This window comes from Penicillium canescens (genome assembly GCF_028828765.1).
Source record: "Penicillium canescens strain IBT 15451 chromosome Unknown utg000002l_segment0_segment0, whole genome shotgun sequence".
NCBI classification, from domain to species: Eukaryota; Fungi; Ascomycota; class Eurotiomycetes; order Eurotiales; family Aspergillaceae; genus Penicillium; species Penicillium canescens.
The window spans coordinates 3,129,180-3,148,007 of NW_026703964.1; the positions used below are offsets into that span (position 1 = coordinate 3,129,180).

At 49.7% G+C, this 18,828-nt stretch overlaps 8 protein-coding genes across 8 annotated transcripts; 2 read left to right on the forward strand and 6 right to left on the reverse strand.

The window, feature by feature from the left end:
- Positions 1-64: 64 nt before the first annotated feature.
- Positions 65-1,437, forward strand: N7446_002381 (uncharacterized protein; the record flags this gene model as incomplete). Its single annotated transcript, XM_058511130.1, has 2 exons — positions 65-277; positions 343-1,437. The coding sequence occupies 2 exons, from the start codon at positions 65-67 to the stop codon at positions 1,435-1,437; spliced, it is 1,308 nt and encodes a 435-aa protein (XP_058376666.1).
- Positions 1,438-4,041: 2,604 nt separating this feature from the next.
- Positions 4,042-4,290, reverse strand: N7446_002382 (uncharacterized protein; the record flags this gene model as incomplete). Its single annotated transcript, XM_058511131.1, has 1 exon — positions 4,042-4,290. One exon carries the CDS (start codon positions 4,288-4,290, stop codon positions 4,042-4,044), a length of 249 nt encoding a protein of 82 aa, XP_058376667.1.
- A 1,093-nt stretch (positions 4,291-5,383) lies between these two features.
- N7446_002383 (ATP-dependent helicase) lies at positions 5,384-8,396 on the reverse strand (the record flags this gene model as incomplete). The annotated part of the gene is made up of 2 exons (XM_058511132.1): positions 5,384-7,969; positions 8,028-8,396. 2 exons carry the CDS (start codon positions 8,394-8,396, stop codon positions 5,384-5,386), a joined length of 2,955 nt encoding a protein of 984 aa, XP_058376668.1.
- Positions 8,397-11,398: 3,002 nt separating this feature from the next.
- On the reverse strand, positions 11,399-12,395 carry N7446_002384 (acetamidase/formamidase family protein; the record flags this gene model as incomplete). The annotated part of the gene is made up of 2 exons (XM_058511133.1): positions 11,399-11,698; positions 11,751-12,395. The coding sequence occupies 2 exons, from the start codon at positions 12,393-12,395 to the stop codon at positions 11,399-11,401; spliced, it is 945 nt and encodes a 314-aa protein (XP_058376669.1).
- Positions 12,396-13,010: 615 nt separating this feature from the next.
- Positions 13,011-14,274, reverse strand: N7446_002385 (PP2C family serine/threonine-protein phosphatase; the record flags this gene model as incomplete). Its single annotated transcript, XM_058511134.1, has 5 exons — positions 13,011-13,457; positions 13,503-13,605; positions 13,662-13,956; positions 14,010-14,119; positions 14,176-14,274. The coding sequence occupies 5 exons, from the start codon at positions 14,272-14,274 to the stop codon at positions 13,087-13,089; spliced, it is 978 nt and encodes a 325-aa protein (XP_058376670.1). The 3' UTR covers positions 13,011-13,086.
- A 493-nt stretch (positions 14,275-14,767) lies between these two features.
- N7446_002386 (cytochrome b5-like heme/steroid binding domain-containing protein) lies at positions 14,768-15,826 on the forward strand (the record flags this gene model as incomplete). Its single annotated transcript, XM_058511135.1, has 1 exon — positions 14,768-15,826. One exon carries the CDS (start codon positions 14,768-14,770, stop codon positions 15,824-15,826), a length of 1,059 nt encoding a protein of 352 aa, XP_058376671.1.
- A 116-nt stretch (positions 15,827-15,942) lies between these two features.
- Positions 15,943-16,572, reverse strand: fkbp3 (peptidylprolyl isomerase family protein FPR2). The gene is made up of 2 exons (XM_058511136.1): positions 16,300-16,572; positions 15,943-16,203 (listed from the first exon to the last, which is right to left on the reverse strand). The coding sequence occupies exons 1-2, from the start codon at positions 16,527-16,529 to the stop codon at positions 16,035-16,037; spliced, it is 399 nt and encodes a 132-aa protein (XP_058376672.1). The 5' UTR covers positions 16,530-16,572; the 3' UTR covers positions 15,943-16,034.
- Positions 16,573-16,877: 305 nt separating this feature from the next.
- On the reverse strand, positions 16,878-18,779 carry N7446_002388 (uncharacterized protein; the record flags this gene model as incomplete). Its single annotated transcript, XM_058511137.1, has 5 exons — positions 16,878-18,001; positions 18,106-18,257; positions 18,313-18,429; positions 18,488-18,537; positions 18,621-18,779. The coding sequence occupies 5 exons, from the start codon at positions 18,777-18,779 to the stop codon at positions 16,878-16,880; spliced, it is 1,602 nt and encodes a 533-aa protein (XP_058376673.1).
- Positions 18,780-18,828: the final 49 nt, after the last annotated feature.

Below are 18,828 nucleotides of genomic sequence, written 5' to 3' on the forward strand. Positions count from 1 at the left end.
CCTTTCATTCGAATTCCGCAAAGCTAATACTTCGACGCACCTCATACTTCGACCCTTTTTGACCATGGATTACCACCGCAACTACCGTCCTTGTTCCACTTTCTTCGTGGAGGATGACTATGGAATGGAATCTCGAATCCGTGCTGAACGTCAAGCGAAGCAGGAACATGACAAGCTCCTTGCTCGTGAGCGTCAGTACGCCATGGCCGACGAGCTGTCCAGACTCACCAGCGATGAGCTTCGGGATGATGTCCTGAGCCACATGCTGGAGATGGATGTAAGTTTTTCCCTTTTTTCTGACCCTTTATCACGATCCTCGATTCTGATTCATCTTTTCTACAGAGCCAAACTCAGCCTGACGTCGAATCCATCGACATCCAAACCGAAATCCAGTGGTTCATGCGACCCTATCTTCTTGACTTTTTGATCGAGGCCCACACTGCGTTCCAGCTCCTGCCATCCACCCTGTTCTTGGCGATCAACCTTTTGGACCGATACTGCTCCAAGCGTGTCGTCTATAAGCGTCATTATCAGTTGGTTGGCTGTGCAGCTCTGCTAATTGCGGCCAAGTACAACGACAAGAAGGACCGCGTTCCTACTGTCAAAGAATTGAAGTCGATGTGCTGTTCGCTCTATGATGATGACATGTTCATTCAGATGGAGTGGCATGTCCTTCAGACTCTTGGCTGGACCATCGGACACCCGACCGTGGACGCTTTCCTGCAGCACGCCGTCTTAGATGAGCCTTACGACCCCGAGGTGGAACACATGGCTTTGTACATTCTGGAGATCGCCCTGTTTCACCGTGACTTTGTCTCCAAGCAGTCATCAGAGCTCGCTCGTGCTGCCCTGGCTCTGTCTCGTTGCATCCTCAACCGGCCGCAGCCTCGTCACACTCACTGGGCTTCTCAGTACGACTCGATGACCCTTGTTGCCTTGTCTCAACAGTTGCACCAGCCTTCCACCGTCGTTGCCCGCAAGTATGCTTCGGCTCACTACTCGCGTGTCTCCAAGGTCATGGAGCACTTCCTCAACCGCCAGGCTTCTTTGGCCAGCTACGCCCGTTGCACCCCTCCGGTCGAGACTCCTGTCGAGTCGAAGCCTTACAATGGGGAGATGGGCCTTGCAACCCCTCAGAAGTCTTCGCAGTTGACTGCTATTCCCCATGGATACCTCACTCCACCAATCACTCCGGAGAACGAGGCTCTCGTGCATGCTCATGCACAAATGGGGAACCATGACATGACCCGCGGGATGCCCACTGTCCACGGCTGTTCGCCATCACCAGCACCTTCCGCTGAGATGCAATACATGAACAGTGAAGCATACCAGCAACACCAAGAAGCTTTGTACATGGCTCAGCAGGCCGCCCTCCAACACTTCCCTGCTGCCCCGACTCACATGGAAATGGATCAGACCTATGCGGGTGGGATGTAAATGTGACAACGGAAGCAAAAGCCAACCCAAAAGTGATTTGGTCCTTGCACATATTTCCATCAGTTCATCTTCTTCATCTCAACCTCATGGCCTCCAAGGAGTGTCCCTTCTCGCATTGATTCACCACGATACTTGTTCTAATATTCAATGCTCCATGTGCAGTCGACCTGTGCCATATCCTCCATTTTGATCGCGTCATCATACATCTTTTTACGCTTTGCATTCGACCTCGGTGCCCCCGAAGCCGAGACCAGCCCTTTCACTTCCTGTTCTAAAAATTGCATACCCATTTGCTTCCAATACCCAAACAGTTTTGGGTCAAAGTTGCACTTGATTTGACCATCTAGCATTGCGAGCGCGAGCCATGTTGATTTATTTGTTTTAAGAATGCATTTTGCTCTTTTTGTCCATCACCCCACCACTTCATCGCCTCATCTTCGCTTCTCTTGTCAAGGAACACCACACATTCCTTGGCCCTTCTTGTCCTGCTGCGCGCCAGTTGGCGCTGCGCTATTTGATATCCCCTACCCTCGACGATCCTTAGCAGCATGGCTGCCTTGCTTACCCCCCAATCGCACTCCCCATTCCCAATCCCCCACCCCCAACCCCCTTCCCCAATTATCCCCTACACCACAACCCCCCTCCAGAAAAAAAAAACAAACCGTTTTTCATGTGCCTCTCCTCCAGCTCACAATGCCATTACACACGCAGCATGAGCGCGAATATACCTTCCGACACGACGATGCCTCGCTATCCAAGTCAGAAGCTATTCGCAGAGGTCACAAAAAAAGCAAAAAAAGTGAGAAAACCCGGAAAAAATTATGTCTTCTGGGGAGGAAAAGAGAATCCAGATCTTCATTTGTCGGATCTGATGTCTTTTTTTCCTTTTCCCTTTGCTCTCCTCTTCCTATGTATCTAGTCATTGAAACATGGCCCTCAATGTCTACCCGTCCCTTTCTTTTCACCTGGGATGGGTGGCGAGGTGTCTTTTTTGATCCTTTGTGTGGATTTCAGATTGGGTTGTTAGATTCGCCGTTTGGCATTGAATTGTATCCCATTTTCTGTGAACTTGAATTCTTCATACATGTAGATGTGTAATTCTTTGGTATATACTATTCCATGTTGTAGCTTATGCCGCAATACCAAGGTACCTCATGAAAACATGCCCTTGTTGTTATCAAGCATGTAGCCCAAGTCTACGCCTTGTCTCCATGCTGTCCTACTCCCATTATTACCCATACCACCATTCATTCTACTAAAATGAATACCCTGAGTTATTGGCCACTGCCCATTTGCCGCCGCTGTGGATATCAGGCTCGCAATTCATTGCCTTGTTTTCATCCATGTTGGATGTGATACCGATGGTCATATGATCACGTTCTGAGAACAGATATCACCAAATTAAGATAGTAACCATTCAAGAGACCTAATTCAGTGTTGATAGAAAAGTAAATCGGTATGTGTGCACGTCCTACATATAGCTTTAATTCAAAGCCTGAGGGATTGTTGACGATGAATTGGGTAGTTGGCGGATATATATTCCTGCGTTTCTGCTTCACAACATGAACGAAATTGTTCATTTTTAAGTGGTTTTTGATTTCAATAAAGATAGTAACTCGCAAGTATTATTTATATCCATTTATAATTTCCACATCAGTTGAATTGCAAGATGAGAAGCATCAAGGTAATACTCAGAGGACAACAAGAACGGACAACCTTAATTCCAACGAAAACCAGAGGCCAACTCGGTTAAGCTAGATTCTCAACCTTAAATAAATGAGTCTACTGATAATCTAGTGAAATCCCTAGATTGAATACAAAAACATAGTGTAAAAGGCCATAATAAAGGCACCAAAAGAAGACTTGTTAACTACTCTAACAATCCAGTAAAGTAATACAGAAATAATCAACCACTGCCATTCCAGCCGAGAAATACAATTTCGCTCCATTGCAATAAAACCCAGATCCATTAGATCCAATAACCCACGCTATGCATCGCAACAAACAAAATAAACAGGTCGAATCCTTTAACTAGAGAGCCCCACTGCCAGCACAACCTTGCAGCAGCTAGGTGTCCATGCCGACAATGAGCACGTCTAGTCTCAAGAGTAACCCGTGGAAAGGTCGAGAAGGGAGGTAGAAAGTAGAGGAAAGGAAGGCGAGAAGGAAGAAAGGAGACAGGAGAAAGGAGAAAAGGGGGAGAGAGAGGAAGTATAGACAAGGAACCAACAAGGGTCCAAAGAGAGTCGGGAGTCGGGAGTCGAGAGTGAGAGCTGAGAGTCAAGAAACAAGATAAAAAAAGCAGACCAGTAAAAACGCCAGAACCATAAACTCCAATAATAATGATACAAGGGTGGAGAAGGCAAAAATCCGGGGAGAGTAAGGATCTGTTGGCGAGGCAATGAGGGTAAAACGGCAAGAATCCGAGAGAGACGCGACAGTCCCAATGGAGTCAGGGCAGTCAGGGGCTGAGCGGTGAAAGAAAGGGGGACACCGCCTCACTTTTGGCACTCGCGCGCGTAACGTGTCTCTCCGCGTCTTGCCTAGCTCAATTGCCCAGCCAGCCAATATGGTCCATATGGATGTGGTGATCCATGTAGACGCCTATTTCCACCGTTGCTTGTCCCAGTCTGATGGCCGTGTCTCGTCGTAGATCTGGCCACCCTTGTTGTGGACGATGACCGGGGGTTTGCGGACGGGATTGGCTGCTGGGGTCTGCATTAGCTTGGGATCTGGGAGATCGGAGACAGGGGCCCTTGACGTACTCAGATTCCGGACTTCCGTGGCTACCACTTGGTCGCCGCTGCCTCTGCTGGCCAACGTTGAGTTGGAGTCGTTGACTTTGTGCGGCATGTTGGAATTGAATATTGTGACGGCGGGGAAGGAGAAGGAGAAGTAGATATTAAGGTATTAAAGAGGTTGAGGTAAAAGAGGTATGTATAGAAGGCGTTAGGCGTGAGGAGCGCGCAGTGTTGAACTGCGTGCGGATAATATAACACGAGAATAGAAATCAAAGATATATATATAGAGACACGAAGAAGAAAGAAAGACAAAAAAAACGACAGATGGTAATTATATGAGTGGTTGGGTGGATTATGAGTTGGATGATTCTCAGAGGGCGACGACACTTCTTTTTGTATAGGGCCATTGAGCTCCCAGCTCCCGATCTACACTCTGGGGAACACAGCTTTAACGGAATGGATCGCCCCTTGACGTATTTGGTGCCTGGTAACTTACACCATGGAGCTATTCATTGGTGGATAGGGCGGATCGAAAGTAGGGCAGCCAGTCAGTGAGCTGAGGTTGTTACTAGGGCTTCAGAAGACATGTAAGATTGCGCCAATAATGATGAGTCAGCCATTCCTCCAGAAATAGAGACAATTGGACTGGTCTGTTACCTAGTATGTAGGCCGAACTTACCCACGTATGTAGTAAATTACCTAGTAACCTTGTAGTCCCCTTCACCGCATTACATTACTCATAACTGCGCCAATGGCGGCTGTAGACACAATATCTCCTGTATAGGGGGAATTCCTCTTCTCACCGCTGGAACTTCAGCTCCACCATGGTCCAGAATCCCAGGTCTCAATTACGGAGTACGGAATACTGGGGAAATTATTGGACATCTCAATTCTCAATAGCGTCTAACATGACTAGGCGGATGATCGACCTCCTCTACCCTATGTGAACCAAGAAATAATTATGAAACCTCAAGTCCCCAACAGCCTATAGATGCGTAAACAAGTCATAGCCTCATCGGGCACGGATGTGCGTCATTCTCCATCCCAGACCGAGATTCTGGCCCTTTCCTGGGTCAATCACTTCCCAAGTGAAGGCTCCCTAGCAACGCTGAACTGTGCAATTGCGAAAGCCTGCCCTCTGACCTAGTCCCGTGGCCACATCGTCACCATTCTAGACCAGCGACCAGCCTACCACGAAAAAAATATCAGCTCACATGTCCACCGCCATCTCGCTTCATCCGATCCTGCCATCCATTCATGCTCCGTCGAATACCTAGTGTCCGTCGTGGTGCCTGTTGGACCATGGACATGGTCGTCGTGTGAAACGTCGACACGGCCTGGAATCCACGGGTGGATGCCTCGGGTTTCGCCTCGCTTGCCCCGGTCCCTGCAGAAGCACTATTTCCAGTCTGTTCCTGCGTCACCGACGTCCTTGCGAGTTTCGGTCCTGGCCTTGATGGAGCCGCTATCCACGTGTAGCCATTTGGGTTGGTCGGCTCCAGCGTGGGTCGGGATGGTTGAAGTGGCCGTTGTTGGACACGGTGCGAGAATAGAGCCGGTGGAATGCTCTGCGTTGGGTATTGGCTCTGAGACGGTTGCCCGTACCTGCGGGATGGTTGTGGCTGTGGTAAGACAGGCTCTCTCTTTTGGATCCCTGGCCCACCGAAGAAGTTGGAGATGCTGGCCTGTGTGAGGCCGTCCTTGCGGGCTGCATTGCTGGATACACTCGGTTTGTTTGCCACTACGACGTCTGCAGTAGGCTTGGACTTGGATGCTGACTCCGCGGGCGGTTCTGGATTCGCTGTAATGTAGTCTCGGGCAGATGTAAAGCCTGATGAAATGGCTGTAGGGACTGTAAATTGTGTTGAGTTATTCATAGTATACGCGGCAGATGACATGTAGGTAGTCGAGCCTGGTCCTTGGTTCATGTCTGACCGGCGTCGTTTGGGATTTGGCTCGTCAACGTCGTTGGCAGATGTACCATCGAACTTGCTGCGATCTTCTTCCCCTTCAGGTGTCCATCGGTCGTCCAGCGTCGATGGAAGGAGTGCGAGCCCCCTGTACATGTCATCGAGAGATGGGCGAGGGCGACGCAGAATATCCGCAATGGAATATACGACTTTCTCGTGAAGTGAAGGTCCCGTTAATCGGAAGCGAGTTGTGACCAACTTAGGAGGAAGGAAGGGCGTCAAATTCGTCGAACCATCCTCTCCTTCGCCTAGTCGGGGCTGTCGAAGCGGAAGACTCAGGTACAGCAGTGCTTGGGCCCTGGTCATCGCGACATACAACAATCGTCTCTCTTCCTCAACCACCTCTGCACGCGAGTGAGGGATGCTTCCGTTATACACAGCAGGTACAAACACAACAGGCCACTCCAACCCCTTGGCAGCGTGAATGGTCGAGATGGTGACCTTTTCCTGGGGTTGACCACCCTCCTGGTTTTCTTCTTTGGTGGTGATCTCGGTGGCAAGCGCAACATTCGCCAGGAACCGAGTGAGAGCCTCCTCGCCTGGATGTGCCTGTTGTTGCTCTACACCTTCGATCTCAGGGAGATCCATCTCTTTGTCAACCTCCTCCTCTTCAAATGCTGCGACCTCGGTGGCCTGGTGCATCAGTTCCTTGACGTTCGCCCAGCGACTGTCTTCGTCTAGGGGATACGCCCTGATGAGGTATTCTTGGAAGGAGAGACGTTCCGTGATGAATTCAATCAGAACACGCGGAGCTGATGCATCTTCACAGTCCTGCAACTTTTGTCGTGAAGCCTCGATCAACTTGACTAAGGTACAAAGTCCCTGCTCTGCCGCCTTTTGCAGCTTTTTCTCTGTCGAACGACGGCCTTGAATGACATCTTTGATAAAGTCCCACAATGGTACATTGGCCTTTTCCGCGCCACCCGTCAGTTGCTTGATCGTCTCATCGCCGATTCTTCGAGGCGGAACATTGACGATATTCAACAACGCATCCGAATGCCCCGTGTGACTGACAACTCTCATATAATTCAGAAGAATCTTGACTTCAGTCCGGTCAAAGAATTTGCGCCCCCCGACCATCTTATATGGTATTCCTGCTCTTCCAAACGCTGTCTCAATTTGTGTAGACAGCGAAGCCGATCGAAGCAAGACAGCAAAATCAGACATACGCAACAGCCCACCAGTCATCGCCTGGCAACGCTTGATTTCGAGCACCATCCATTTCGCCTCTGCGCCGGGATTTGGGAGCTTTCTCAACACCGGCAAGGTTCCAAAAGTGTGAGTTGCCTGCAGTGCCTTGGCAGGCCGACTGGTATCCTGCTCAATAACTTCTTGAGCCGAGTTCAAGATGGACGCCGAAGATCGGTAGTTGTCTGACAAGAGGACAACGGTCGTGTTGGAATAATGCCGCTGCATTCGCTTGAGATTTTGAATCTCCGCTGAGCGAAAGCCGTAGATGCTCTGGTCAGGATCACCAACGATGGTGATCCGTCTGTTCTTCGATGCAAACAGATTCATCAACTCATATTGAATGACATTGGTATCCTGGAACTCATCCACAAGAACAGCTTGCACATTGGAGACACACTCTGGGTGCTCGCGAAGTAGATCCCCACAGCGCAGAAGAAGGTCATCATAGTCCAAGAGATTGGAGGCCGCCAAAGCTGATTCATAGTCGCGATAGATATCAACTAGCTCCTGCTCCTCTGCTTTAGCTTTTGCAGCCACGGCCTCGGGAGTAAGACCATGTGCCTTGTGCCGGGAGATACGGCCTTGAGCCGCTTTGGGTTCAATGCTCGACTTGAGTCGTTTGATAGTCCGCTGTCACCGCAATTAGAGATAAACCACAGACATAGATAAAGATAAATCCAAAGCATACTCTGATTATAGCGCGGGTATCATCTGAGTCCGCAATGCCGAATCCCTTCCGCAAACCAATCAAGTACCCATATTTAACAAGATACCGACGACAAATAGAGTGAAAAGTCCCCAGGATCAAGCGCGATTCGAGCTTTTCACCAATGAGCTTCGCCAGCCGCTCTCGCATCTCACGACTAGCCTTGATTGTGAACGTGCAACAGATAACATCCTGTGGTTGGTATCCATGATGGGAGAGTAAATACGCGACGCGTGCGGTCAAGGTTTTTGTCTTGCCGGAGCCTGGAGGAGCGAGCACTTGTAGAATTGAGCCAGACGATGTTACAGCCTCGCGCTGCGCATGATTTAGTCCATCTAGGATGGGATCCATGACATGCTGGGTGTTGGGGTATTGCTCGAGTTCTTATGAGGGGGAGACGCGAGGGAACGCGGCGTCATGTGACATATTCCATCGAGGAGGTTGAAGGATGAACAATGTGTGGATGGTATATGGAAAATTTAGGTTAGATCATGGTCAATTGAAGTATAATAAGTCGATTGAAGTGGTTTTGTGAAATAGAATCTATGAGGACTGTTGGTTTACCGCTGGTGTGGCCAACGACCTGTACCTTGTATAAGCTATTTTCGAAGCAATCACGTTAGATTCAACAGTGTGAATTTCTGAATCGTTCCTTCAATATTAGGATCCAAATTAGTAGCTCGCTTTTTATATAAAAAGAAAGAAAGAAAAAAAAAAAAAAAAAAAAAAGGAATCAACAAGGCGAGTGAAGCATGTGGCACCATGGTAGGAGGGCTAAGTCATCGGGGATCAAACAACTGGAATTCCTAAGATCCTCTGGCCTAGTTTCAATTTTTACTAGTAAAAATTTATTGAAAACCTCAAATCACAAGGACCATCTGGCCTGTTCAAGCCACTGTTTGGACTGGAACCCGTATTCAATCCCATATGAATCGATGAGAAGAGGCAATCGGTCTTCTAACTTGCAATGGATGAAGCTCTTTATTGGCAAGGATTTTGTTCTTCGTTTATCTAGAAAGGTCCTAGGATCAAATGTCAGTTGTCAAATCGAATGGATTTTAAATCGGAGTTGCCCTAGTATAAACTGTTTTAGGCACCTTGGAAACATTGTAACCCGGGAGCAAAATTAGAATTTTAGGATTATTTAGTTTTAGACATGGCAACTGGGCTAGTTAGAAAGATTGCTGCCTTTTTCGAGATTCTTGGTTTTATTTTACTGGTAACAGAATGCTTTTAACCCCCTGGGATTCTTTGAAACCCCGGCTTTTTGATATTGCTTTACTGGTACCGTTCTAAGGATAGTTTGACAAGCCACTCCGTTATAACATAATATAGCTCGTACTATGTAGCCACGATATCATAATAGGCCTAATAAGAGTTTTGTATTTTACGAAGCCTGAACTACTGTACTAGACTGGCGAGCTTGACTCTTCATCGGTTGCTTATAGATGCAACGTCAGCACCAACATACACCACACTACCCAGTTATATGACGTTGGCTTGAAGGGTCAGCCCAGGCAATATATTAGGCCCAGAATAAGACCCAGTCTCAATGTCTATACCATCAAGGGCCGGGATGAAAAGGGGGACAGCAGTAACATAGCCCTTATCAAACGGCCCACACAGCGAGAGCAATGACTGACCGAGTATCAGTTTCCAGCATCCGGTAGCCTATATAATAGCAGCTCACAATGCAATTAATTCATATACAGTAATTAGGTCCGCCTGTGGACCCAAATGTGTATTTGTGTCGGTCTCTCTTCTGATTCTGCCTGGATCATGTAGCTTAACTAGGGTGGATTACAGTCTATGTGGACACTTTCTATTCTCGGACTCCTGATCGTTTTCCAAAAAGGAAGGAGAAACAGAGACACGAACAAGACTCTCATTGACCTCTCACTCTCAAACACAGATCGCCCTAAACCCGACCTACCAAACTTAAACCTCCTTTAGAGGAGTATATTCAACTTCTCGGCAAAGTGAAGAAAATCACGCCATATCCAGCAGATAACCCAACTGCCTTAAGCGGTCCCAACCGACATGATGGCATACCGATCTCCACACAGGAAGCATCTTTGTAGAAGTCCCCTGGACGGACCAGCTAAAGTACAATAACCTGATTCGAGAGTAGTACAATACTATTGGTTTCTTATTTATGCAAGCTCTGTAGCCCCGTCTCCTAGACTCCACTAGAGACATGCCAAGTGGGCTAGGTAGTACTGCAGCTTTCAGCCAACTCTGAAGAATGGACAGTGAAGACAGGAAAAGGAAGCGGTTCTTTGAACAATGGTCACTTAGATAAAAGCTTACTTGACTTCATGGCCGCTGAGCTGTATCAAGCCTAGAGAACAGGAGAAACCGCCGAGGAGATATTCTGTCATCTCAGCGAGTAGCTCAGCGAGTAGCGAGGGTATACTTGCTCTTGTGGAAACTTTACTTTATCTTAGCTAGAAGGATCTTGGCTACAAAGCAGAGGGCCTTTCCTTTTACCTACGGAAGTATGCTGGCATAGCGCACATCAGAGCTCGAGAACTATCAAGGGCGAAACAACATGTGAATTGTCAAGGAACTCCGAACTCCGTACTCGACATAGATGCAAGTCGGTTTCACTGAGTTGTGGCCTCGCCAAGACAATTTCCCGAGCAAGATGCTCTCCGAATACGATACTCCAAAGCATAGCCTAATCCAACCCTTAGCCACATCCAGAGCATACGGCCATGTCCGGATAATTGAATTGCCCAAACTTGGTACAAGCCCCGGAGCCAAATAGGCGACCGGAAGCCAAGAAATTCTCCCCTATTTGCCCATCGTACCTCGACAAGCAACTTCCTATTGCTGTCAGACCTTCCTACTATACTTGAAGTACACCGATCAGTGGACCCTGTACGTTCCTCGTCATCCTACATTTTGACCTGCCTATCCTGGCTAAAGTGGGACGGCCGTTCCTTGTGTGGCTGAGGCCGGAGCACAATGCAACATAAGAAATAGGAGATGACAAGTCAACGGCCAGACCTTTCATAGCAATGGGGCTCTCGTTTTCCGGAAGTAAGCCATGCCTTTTGTGCTCCCTGGTCGCCAAGTTAAAGTTTGAATCGAAGCCATGTCTCATATCTCATAGAGCAAGAAAAAAAGTAGTATTGAATTATGTTGATATGTCGATGTGTCAATATGTTAATATGTTCATGTGAATGCTCGCTTGAGTAACGCTTGCCCGAATGCAAATACATCGCCGCCCCCTGATCCACACTGTAAATGCTCAAAATAGAGGCAAAATCAAATCAAAATCATTATTCCGGGTATCACTCCACCATACCAATTCTCCACGAAAAGATGTATATACCAGACGTCTCACATTAAGAGAAGATGCCCAATGGGAGGGTCATAGCCACTTCGAAGTTGGGCACATTAACCACCTCTGCAATTTGCAGATCACCAGCAACACTGGCAAGAATGTATGCCTCGCTGCGAGTAAGACCCTTAGTCTGAACCAGCCACTGAATTAGGTTCCGAGTAGCACTGCGGGTAGCCTCATACAGATCGGGAGCAACACCAAGAGCGCCGTAGGTTCCAAGGTCGGGGAGGGGGTTGGGTATTTGCGCCCGAGGCGGAGTCTGGAACTGGGGTGCGGTCATCCAGGGCTGGTTCTTGATGAGCTCGAAGCGGAGCGTCGCCCGGATGGGGGGTTTCGATTGCGGTGCCGCAGACCTCGCCGTGGCCCTGTGCAGCGTGGCCGTCGCCACAGCTGAACAGTGCACCGGCCGTCTGGACGGGGAGGTAGACGGTCGAGCCGACGCTCAGCTCGCGGCAGTCCATGTTGCCGCCGGCGTTGGTGGGGGGAACGGTGGAGAGCTCTTCATCGCCGGCTGGGGCGAGGCCCATGCAGCCGAGAAAGGGGCGGAGGGGGATGCGCATGTTCTTGAACTGAGCGAAGCCTGCTTCGCGGTTCAGCGACCAGATCTTGATCTCTGGTTCTGGGAATTCGTCTGCCAGCAGTCCGAAGCCCGGGATGATGGCGGACCAGCCCCAGTCGGCGACTTCGAGGTTTAGGACTTCGACTTTGAGGACGTCGCCGGGTTGGGCCTCGTTTATGTAGATCGGGCCGAAGACTGGGTTGGCGAGGCCTAGATCCAGGGAGCTGATGGCTGAGGCCTGGGATGTTGTATCGAGTTGGCCATTGCTGCTATCGATGGCGTCGAAGGAGACGGTCTCGCCTGAGGAGACGGTCAATTTGGGAGTGTTCTTTCGAGACCACTTCTGGTGGCCACACTCTCTTCCCACGTGGAAGTTGCTCCATTGCTTGGGTGCCATGCTGCAAACCTGAGACGGGGTCCGGTTTTGAGCGAGAATCATTTAAAGATGTGGGCAATGGCGGATATAAATGGATGGACCCAAAAAATGAAACGAAAAATCCGTGGAATGATGGATGATACGGCAATTATGTATGATCAGATTCTCTTCAGGGTTGACCCTTCTGGAAGGTGGCTAGGGCCCGAATGGTATGCCTTTTAGGGTCCACATGTGCGAGACTCAAATCGCCTGCCTAAAGGAGATTGACAGGTTTCCAGCAAATTGGGTCAACCCCTGCCAAAGCTGGGGCTCAGATCTATTGAAGGCAAAAGGGCGGCAGTAAGCGACGTCGTTTATCTGCCTCTGAAGGGAGATAACCTTGTGGAGCGGGGGGTTACGGAAAAGCCGGTTCCTAGTTTAAATTTAAATGTATAATGACCACAGCACCGGAAATGGCAAAGCCAAAATTAAAAAACTGGATATCTCGGAGGTATACGAAACGCCACATCACAACGGGTCTTCATTTGTCTTCATTTATGGGACCAAAAATGAGATCCCTAGAACAGCAATAACACCGAAGGCCTCAGACCCAATAGAATGTCGTCAAACAGCCAAAACCTGACTACAACCACCTTCTTAATCGGGTAAGGAGTGAACCGTGGAACGGGTCATGCATAACACAATTTGCTCTCCGGCGCTTGTCCTGTTTAGGTAGTTGCATATTACAAACGATCTCATAGATCTTAACCCTCTATCACGACCCTTGGCCATCCAATATCGCTACAATACACGACGCATTGTCACTATGTCGATGGTCTGCGCAATTGGTGGCGATGTCTTTTGCGATCTCACTGGCTCTTTTTCCCCGCATTGATAATTTCATCACGTGCTGTACCAGATTGGCGTCCTCCACTTGGTCGCTTACACCGTCTGATACCAGCAGCAGTAAGTATCGGCGGTTCGAGTGCAACATCCGTCGGGAGGTGTAGGGTTCATTGGATAGGAAGTTGCCCCGTGATTCCGACCGGCTCGATCCTGAAGAGGCGGGGTCTGGCACCGGATCAGAGGTGTTGACCGGGTTCTTGTACTGCAGGTCGCCCAGTGCCCGGGACATGTTCAAATCACCTATCCCTGGGTCAGTGTTGTTATTTGCACTGGCGTCAAACATACCAAGACGTGGCGTCCCACTCCGGTTGGTGACTGTCCCGCCTGCTTCTTCGATACGAGCTTTTTCGCTGGGCACCTCGGGCTTGTGAGTCTCTGTGAGACGCCGCTACTGCCGCGGTTAGCTCTCTTCGAATCACCTTCGCTATCGGGGATAGTGCGTACAATGTGATACGGATACTCTGTTTTTGGGTCTCGCTCCGCCAGGATAACATGGGAGTCCCCCAGATTGGACACAAGCAGCTCGCCAACGGTGAGATTAATGCAACACACTGCCACTGTGGATCCTGACAAGGCAGGCTCGATGGATTCGCGCGTGAATCGGTCGAGTAGAATGCTGTCTTCTTCCTCCAGTGCTGCCTTGATGGCTGCCGTCCACTCTCCTCGTTCGAATTCCGGGCGTTTGGCAAGCAGATGATGCAGGGTTTGACTGACTTGATCTGAAACGAGCCCGGAACCACTGAGCACAGTGGTCAGGTTTAGACGGTGATAGAGGCCCGAGGATTTTCTTACTGTCCGTCATAGATTGCAAAGAATGCAATCTTGTCCTCCACTTTCGAGGGAAATTGTTCCGGAAAAGCCACCACGCATCGATCCTCCTGAAGCGGCCTACTTCCTTGCGCCTGCGACTGTTCAGTATGATTGTGCAAAGCCTTCACCAGGATATTTGGATACCCACTTGACCAACCCCTACATCAAACAGGGTAACCGCATCGGAGGTAGACATGGTCTTGTTCAGGGTCATTTGGTCCCTCAAAGCCCTGTGAGATAAGACCATGTTCGAGTAGAGATCGTGCTGTGTATCATTGAGAAGTCATATACAGGGTCTAGTGAAATCTGGGGAATGATGATGACCTGACATCATGAGCATTATCGCCTCCTTATGCTTAATTTATCTTGATATCTAGATACATAATTGGTGGCCTCAAACTCTTCCGGAGTCTATTCCTTCCCCAGACAAGCCACATGGGCCCTGGATTAACTTGAATGGAACAGTCCGTATTGGGTACAGTGTCTCGTGCTTAGTACATGGTTTAGATTTTATTGCCTACATATTCTCGCGTCAACATCATGTTTTAAATTGATGAACGCGTAAGCTGCTAGTAACGAACTCCATGCTTGGCTTCTGAACCCTGAATGCCTGCATAGATCTGATCTGGTCGATACGGCGCACGGACCACATTTTTCGGCGAATCTGCAGAACAGTGATTCTAAGCATTCTCTTAGCTCACATATCTTGCAGCTTTCGTGTACTTCTCACTCGGTTCGGTATGGGCTGGGTAGGAGCAGGTGTACTCATTGCAACAACTGTATATTTCCTCTATTGCTATCCTCCTCGCAGCTGGACGGAGCCCCGTCCTCTCGCCCCTCCGGAACCCAAACCCGAAGCGACGGATACCATTTCCACCGCCGACGAGCCTGTACCGGGAAAGCATGGCCCAGGGCCTTCAACACCAGGAGTAGAAACAGAGGAGGAGGATTCCCAAAGCACACCCAAGGCGTCGGCTTCAAGCGCACCACCCCCGGTCCTCGCGGTCCCCACGCTCAGCCTGGATAGCGGTGACAGCGAAACATCCAACCCGACAATGCCATCCATTTCGCAGTTCCTACGAGGAACCGGGCAGTCTAAGCCAACAGATCGTGATAATGCGGCACCAAAGCCCAAGCCGCCACAGCCACCATCCCTCGCTCCTCCGCAACAACCATCAACAACGGGTGGCTCCCTAATGCCACCACCTCCACCCCCAGGCCCTAGACCCCGACCATCCCAAGCAAACAGCCTCTCCCCGCCAAGTACCCTGCAACCCCCACGTCTCAGCTCAGGCAGCTCACTCAGCCCGCCCCCATCAGCAGCAGCCTCACAACGCGGACCCCCAAACAGCAGCAGCCGCCTAAGCAGCAGCACCCTAGCCCCGACACCAGTGACACTGAAGAAACCCAACTCGAAGAAAGTAATCCTCGAGCCAGGGTTCTCCCCCTTGGACTGGGCCGCCCTGACCTCAAACCCGAACAACAACCTCCGCGGCAAAGATGTACCACCGGGTCTGCTCCGCGTTACACCGTCCATGCTGAAAGAGCAACATGGGCGCAAGGGTCGGGATGCGTGGACCTCGTACCATGGCAAAGTATATAATATCTCTCCGTACGCGCCCTACCACCCAGGTGGTAAGGGCGAGCTCCTCCGCGGTGCGGGGAAGGACTCTGCGAAGCTATTCCAGGAGATTCACCCGTGGGTTAACTGGGAAGGGATTCTCGGCGAGTGTCTGATTGGGATATTGGTGTCGGAGAATGCTCTCCATGCCGAGAATACCTTGGATGCCATGGATTGAGATGTCCTGGATTTTCCCCCCTTTCCTTCTTTTGACTTGACCTGTACAGTGTACATTTAGACGAGATACCCTCCTGCTTATAGAGGCATAGCATAATCTATATGATACCATATACTGGCATACATTCTCTGAGGAAGTATAAATAAATAATCTCATCCAATAACATTAAATGTCAAGGTATTAACAAGGTAGCAGCAGATAGTGCCCTTTACAGCTCGTCCTTATCAACACCCTCAATAGCAACCAACTCAGTCTCAAAGACCAATGTCGCACCACCGGGGATAGGGCCAATACCACGGTCGCCGTAGCCGTACTCGGGGGGAATAGTCAGCGTGCGCTTCTCACCAATGCACATATCCAACAAGCCCTGGTCCCATCTAAACAGGAAAAAGTACACATTAGCATGATGTATTTCCAAAACAATCATATTCATGGTCATGGCAGATCAAATCCAAAACGACATCCAAACATACCCCTTAATAACACGACCAGTACCAAGCTTGAAAGTCAATGGCGCATGGCGATTATAGCTGGAGTCGAATTCCGAGCCGTCGGATTGTAGGGTTCCGCGGTAGTGCATGGAGACACCGTCGCCCTTGACGGTCTTGCGGGTGCATTCGACTGCGTGGGTTGTTTCGATGCCGAGCTCGGCGGCGGCGGCGAGGGAGCTTAGAGCTGCGACGAGGATGGAGGTGAGACGCATTTTTGGTGGTGATTGGGTTGAATTGGATTGGGAGGGGAGGTGGAGGTGGAGGGATTGAGGACAGATTGGGCGTTGGACCTCGGGAGGATTAGCGTTGGTCTGTGCTTGGTGGAACTATAAAATATAAAAAAAAGTTGAGATGGAATGAAGGGAATTGTTTCTTTGTTGCTTATTAGGATATTGACATAGGCCTATTTTTCCGATATTGGTTTTTGATCAGGATTGGAGATTTCAGGAAGGGTCGTGACTCTGAAATTATGACCTTAAATCCATCCATGCTTCCTAGTCCAACCCTTGTACCCTCTGATCCTCAAGACCATAACGGGTACATAGCTTGATCAGACCAACCTAGCCCTTAGTAAACTGCGGAGCAGCAATAGCCTCACCAGAACCACGGCCCTGATCAGCCATCGCCTTCAAATCGTCCTCCCCCATATCCCCATCCCAACCCATAGAAACAAGATAAGCACGAAAGTTCTCATCCCGAACCCTGAGATCCTCCCCGGACAAGTCCGGCACAAAAACCCAAGTAACAATAACCCCAACAACCCCGCAAATAGCAGCAATAATAAAAGTCCACTTATTCCCCAAGTGATTCTTAATAGGCAAGAAAGCCTGCGTCCCAAGAGCAGCCCCAGCCTTCCCAATAGCCGCCGAAAGCCCATAGCAAGTGCCGCGCACACCAGTGGCATAAGACTCAGATGAGATGAGACCTAGCATATTCCCCGGCCCGAAGTTCCCCGAATTCTGCATGAGTCCGTAGAAAACGACGAAGAGTGGGACGATCTTCGTCACGCGGTCGTAGGCGCAGCCGATTATTAGACCGAAGATTAGATATCCGCTGAAGCCGATCATCATTATTTGTTTGCGGCCGAGGCGGTCGCAGAGGAGCGCGCCGAAGAATACGCCGGGCAGGGAAATTGCTCCGAGTAGGAGTTGCCATTCGCCTGTTTGGAGGATTGTGCCGTTGTGGACGACGCTGGAGATTATTGTGCCGGAGAAGACGCCGTTTGGGAAAGTGACGAAGTCTGGGGTTTGGTATGTTAGTAGGTTGTACTTTGTAGAAAGGGTAGATGTATATGTGTAGGGGTTTCTGTTTTTACCATAGAGGAACCAGGCTCCACATGTCCCAATCAATGATCTCCAGTAGTATCGTAGCACGAGTTTGTAGGGAACATGTCTCTTGATTGCGCCACGGCGGTAGAGAACGGAGTTCAGCATGCGGATTCGGAAGTAGAAGATCGACAATGGCCAGACGCATCCAATGCCGAAACATACTCGCCAGACGGTGCTGTAGTGTGTCTGGCTACAGGCGCAGAGTACAATTAGGAAGATTGACACGGCGAAAGGTCCTCCGAATGATAAGGGGAAGTTGGTGACCATGATGAAGGCCGGGCCTCGGCGTTTGGGCATGAGATCATTTGCTGCTTCTGAGGCCGCGGTTGAGGAGGCGGGATACTCGCCACCGGCTCCTGATGTGGAGGTTAGTATAGAGTATATAATATAGTGTATCTTTCGGCGTGTTGGGTCTTGGGATATATGATTGATAGTGGAAATGCATTTAGGGTTCACGTACCAAACCCGACAACGCCGCGCGCAACGGTCATCATCCAGAACATGCCATTGATAGTCACGCCGTGTGAGGCTGTAGCAAGGATTCCTCCAATGACGATCATAAGGGTAGTGAAGACGATGGCGGTCTTGCGGCCCAGGTAGTCGCATGTCAGTCTGGATATTAGTTTGTTAGATCCCAACATTATCAGATTGGAAGTACGGTTCTTACCCAATGACGACTTGTCCGAGAACTTCGCCGACGAGCAGTGCATTAGACACACGTGTGCTGACGACGGTGGTGTACTCCTTTGGGTATTCAGCTTTGAGGAGGACATTGGTCATGGTCCTGTGGTTGTAGGTCAGAGTTGTGATCCAGTCTTGACAGACGAACGCACTCAACTTACATCAGGTTGTTCTGATATCCATCACTGATCAGAGCAAAGCCACAGGCAAACTAGTGGCAGGTCATTTTGGTTAGTTGACCACGAGGACAGGGAATGTAACTTTCAGCTGCGCTGGTTGAGATGGTGCACTCACGATGGTAAACAAGTCCGAGAGACTCTGTCTCTTCTTCGAAACGTCTTTCGAGGGACCGTCTCTCGCGATAGCCAGGCTCTCAGTTGAGATGCACTCTCGTCCATAGTGCACTGGGAGCGCGGTCAAGTCACGCTCGGAAATAACTAGCTCGGAAGCCATTTTGGTAGCCCACAGACGTGATCTTGAGCAAGGGTTGATGGAAGGTCGG

Coding starts and splice junctions, on each gene's coding strand:
- fkbp3 (XM_058511136.1), bottom strand. CDS start 16,529: ATGCGTCTCACCTCCATCCTCGTCGCAGCTCTAAGCTCCCTCGCCGCC. Junction 16,204..16,299: donor ACTGGTCGTGTTATTAAGGG/GTATGTTTGGAT, acceptor TTTCCTGTTTAG/ATGGGACCAGGGCTTGTTGG.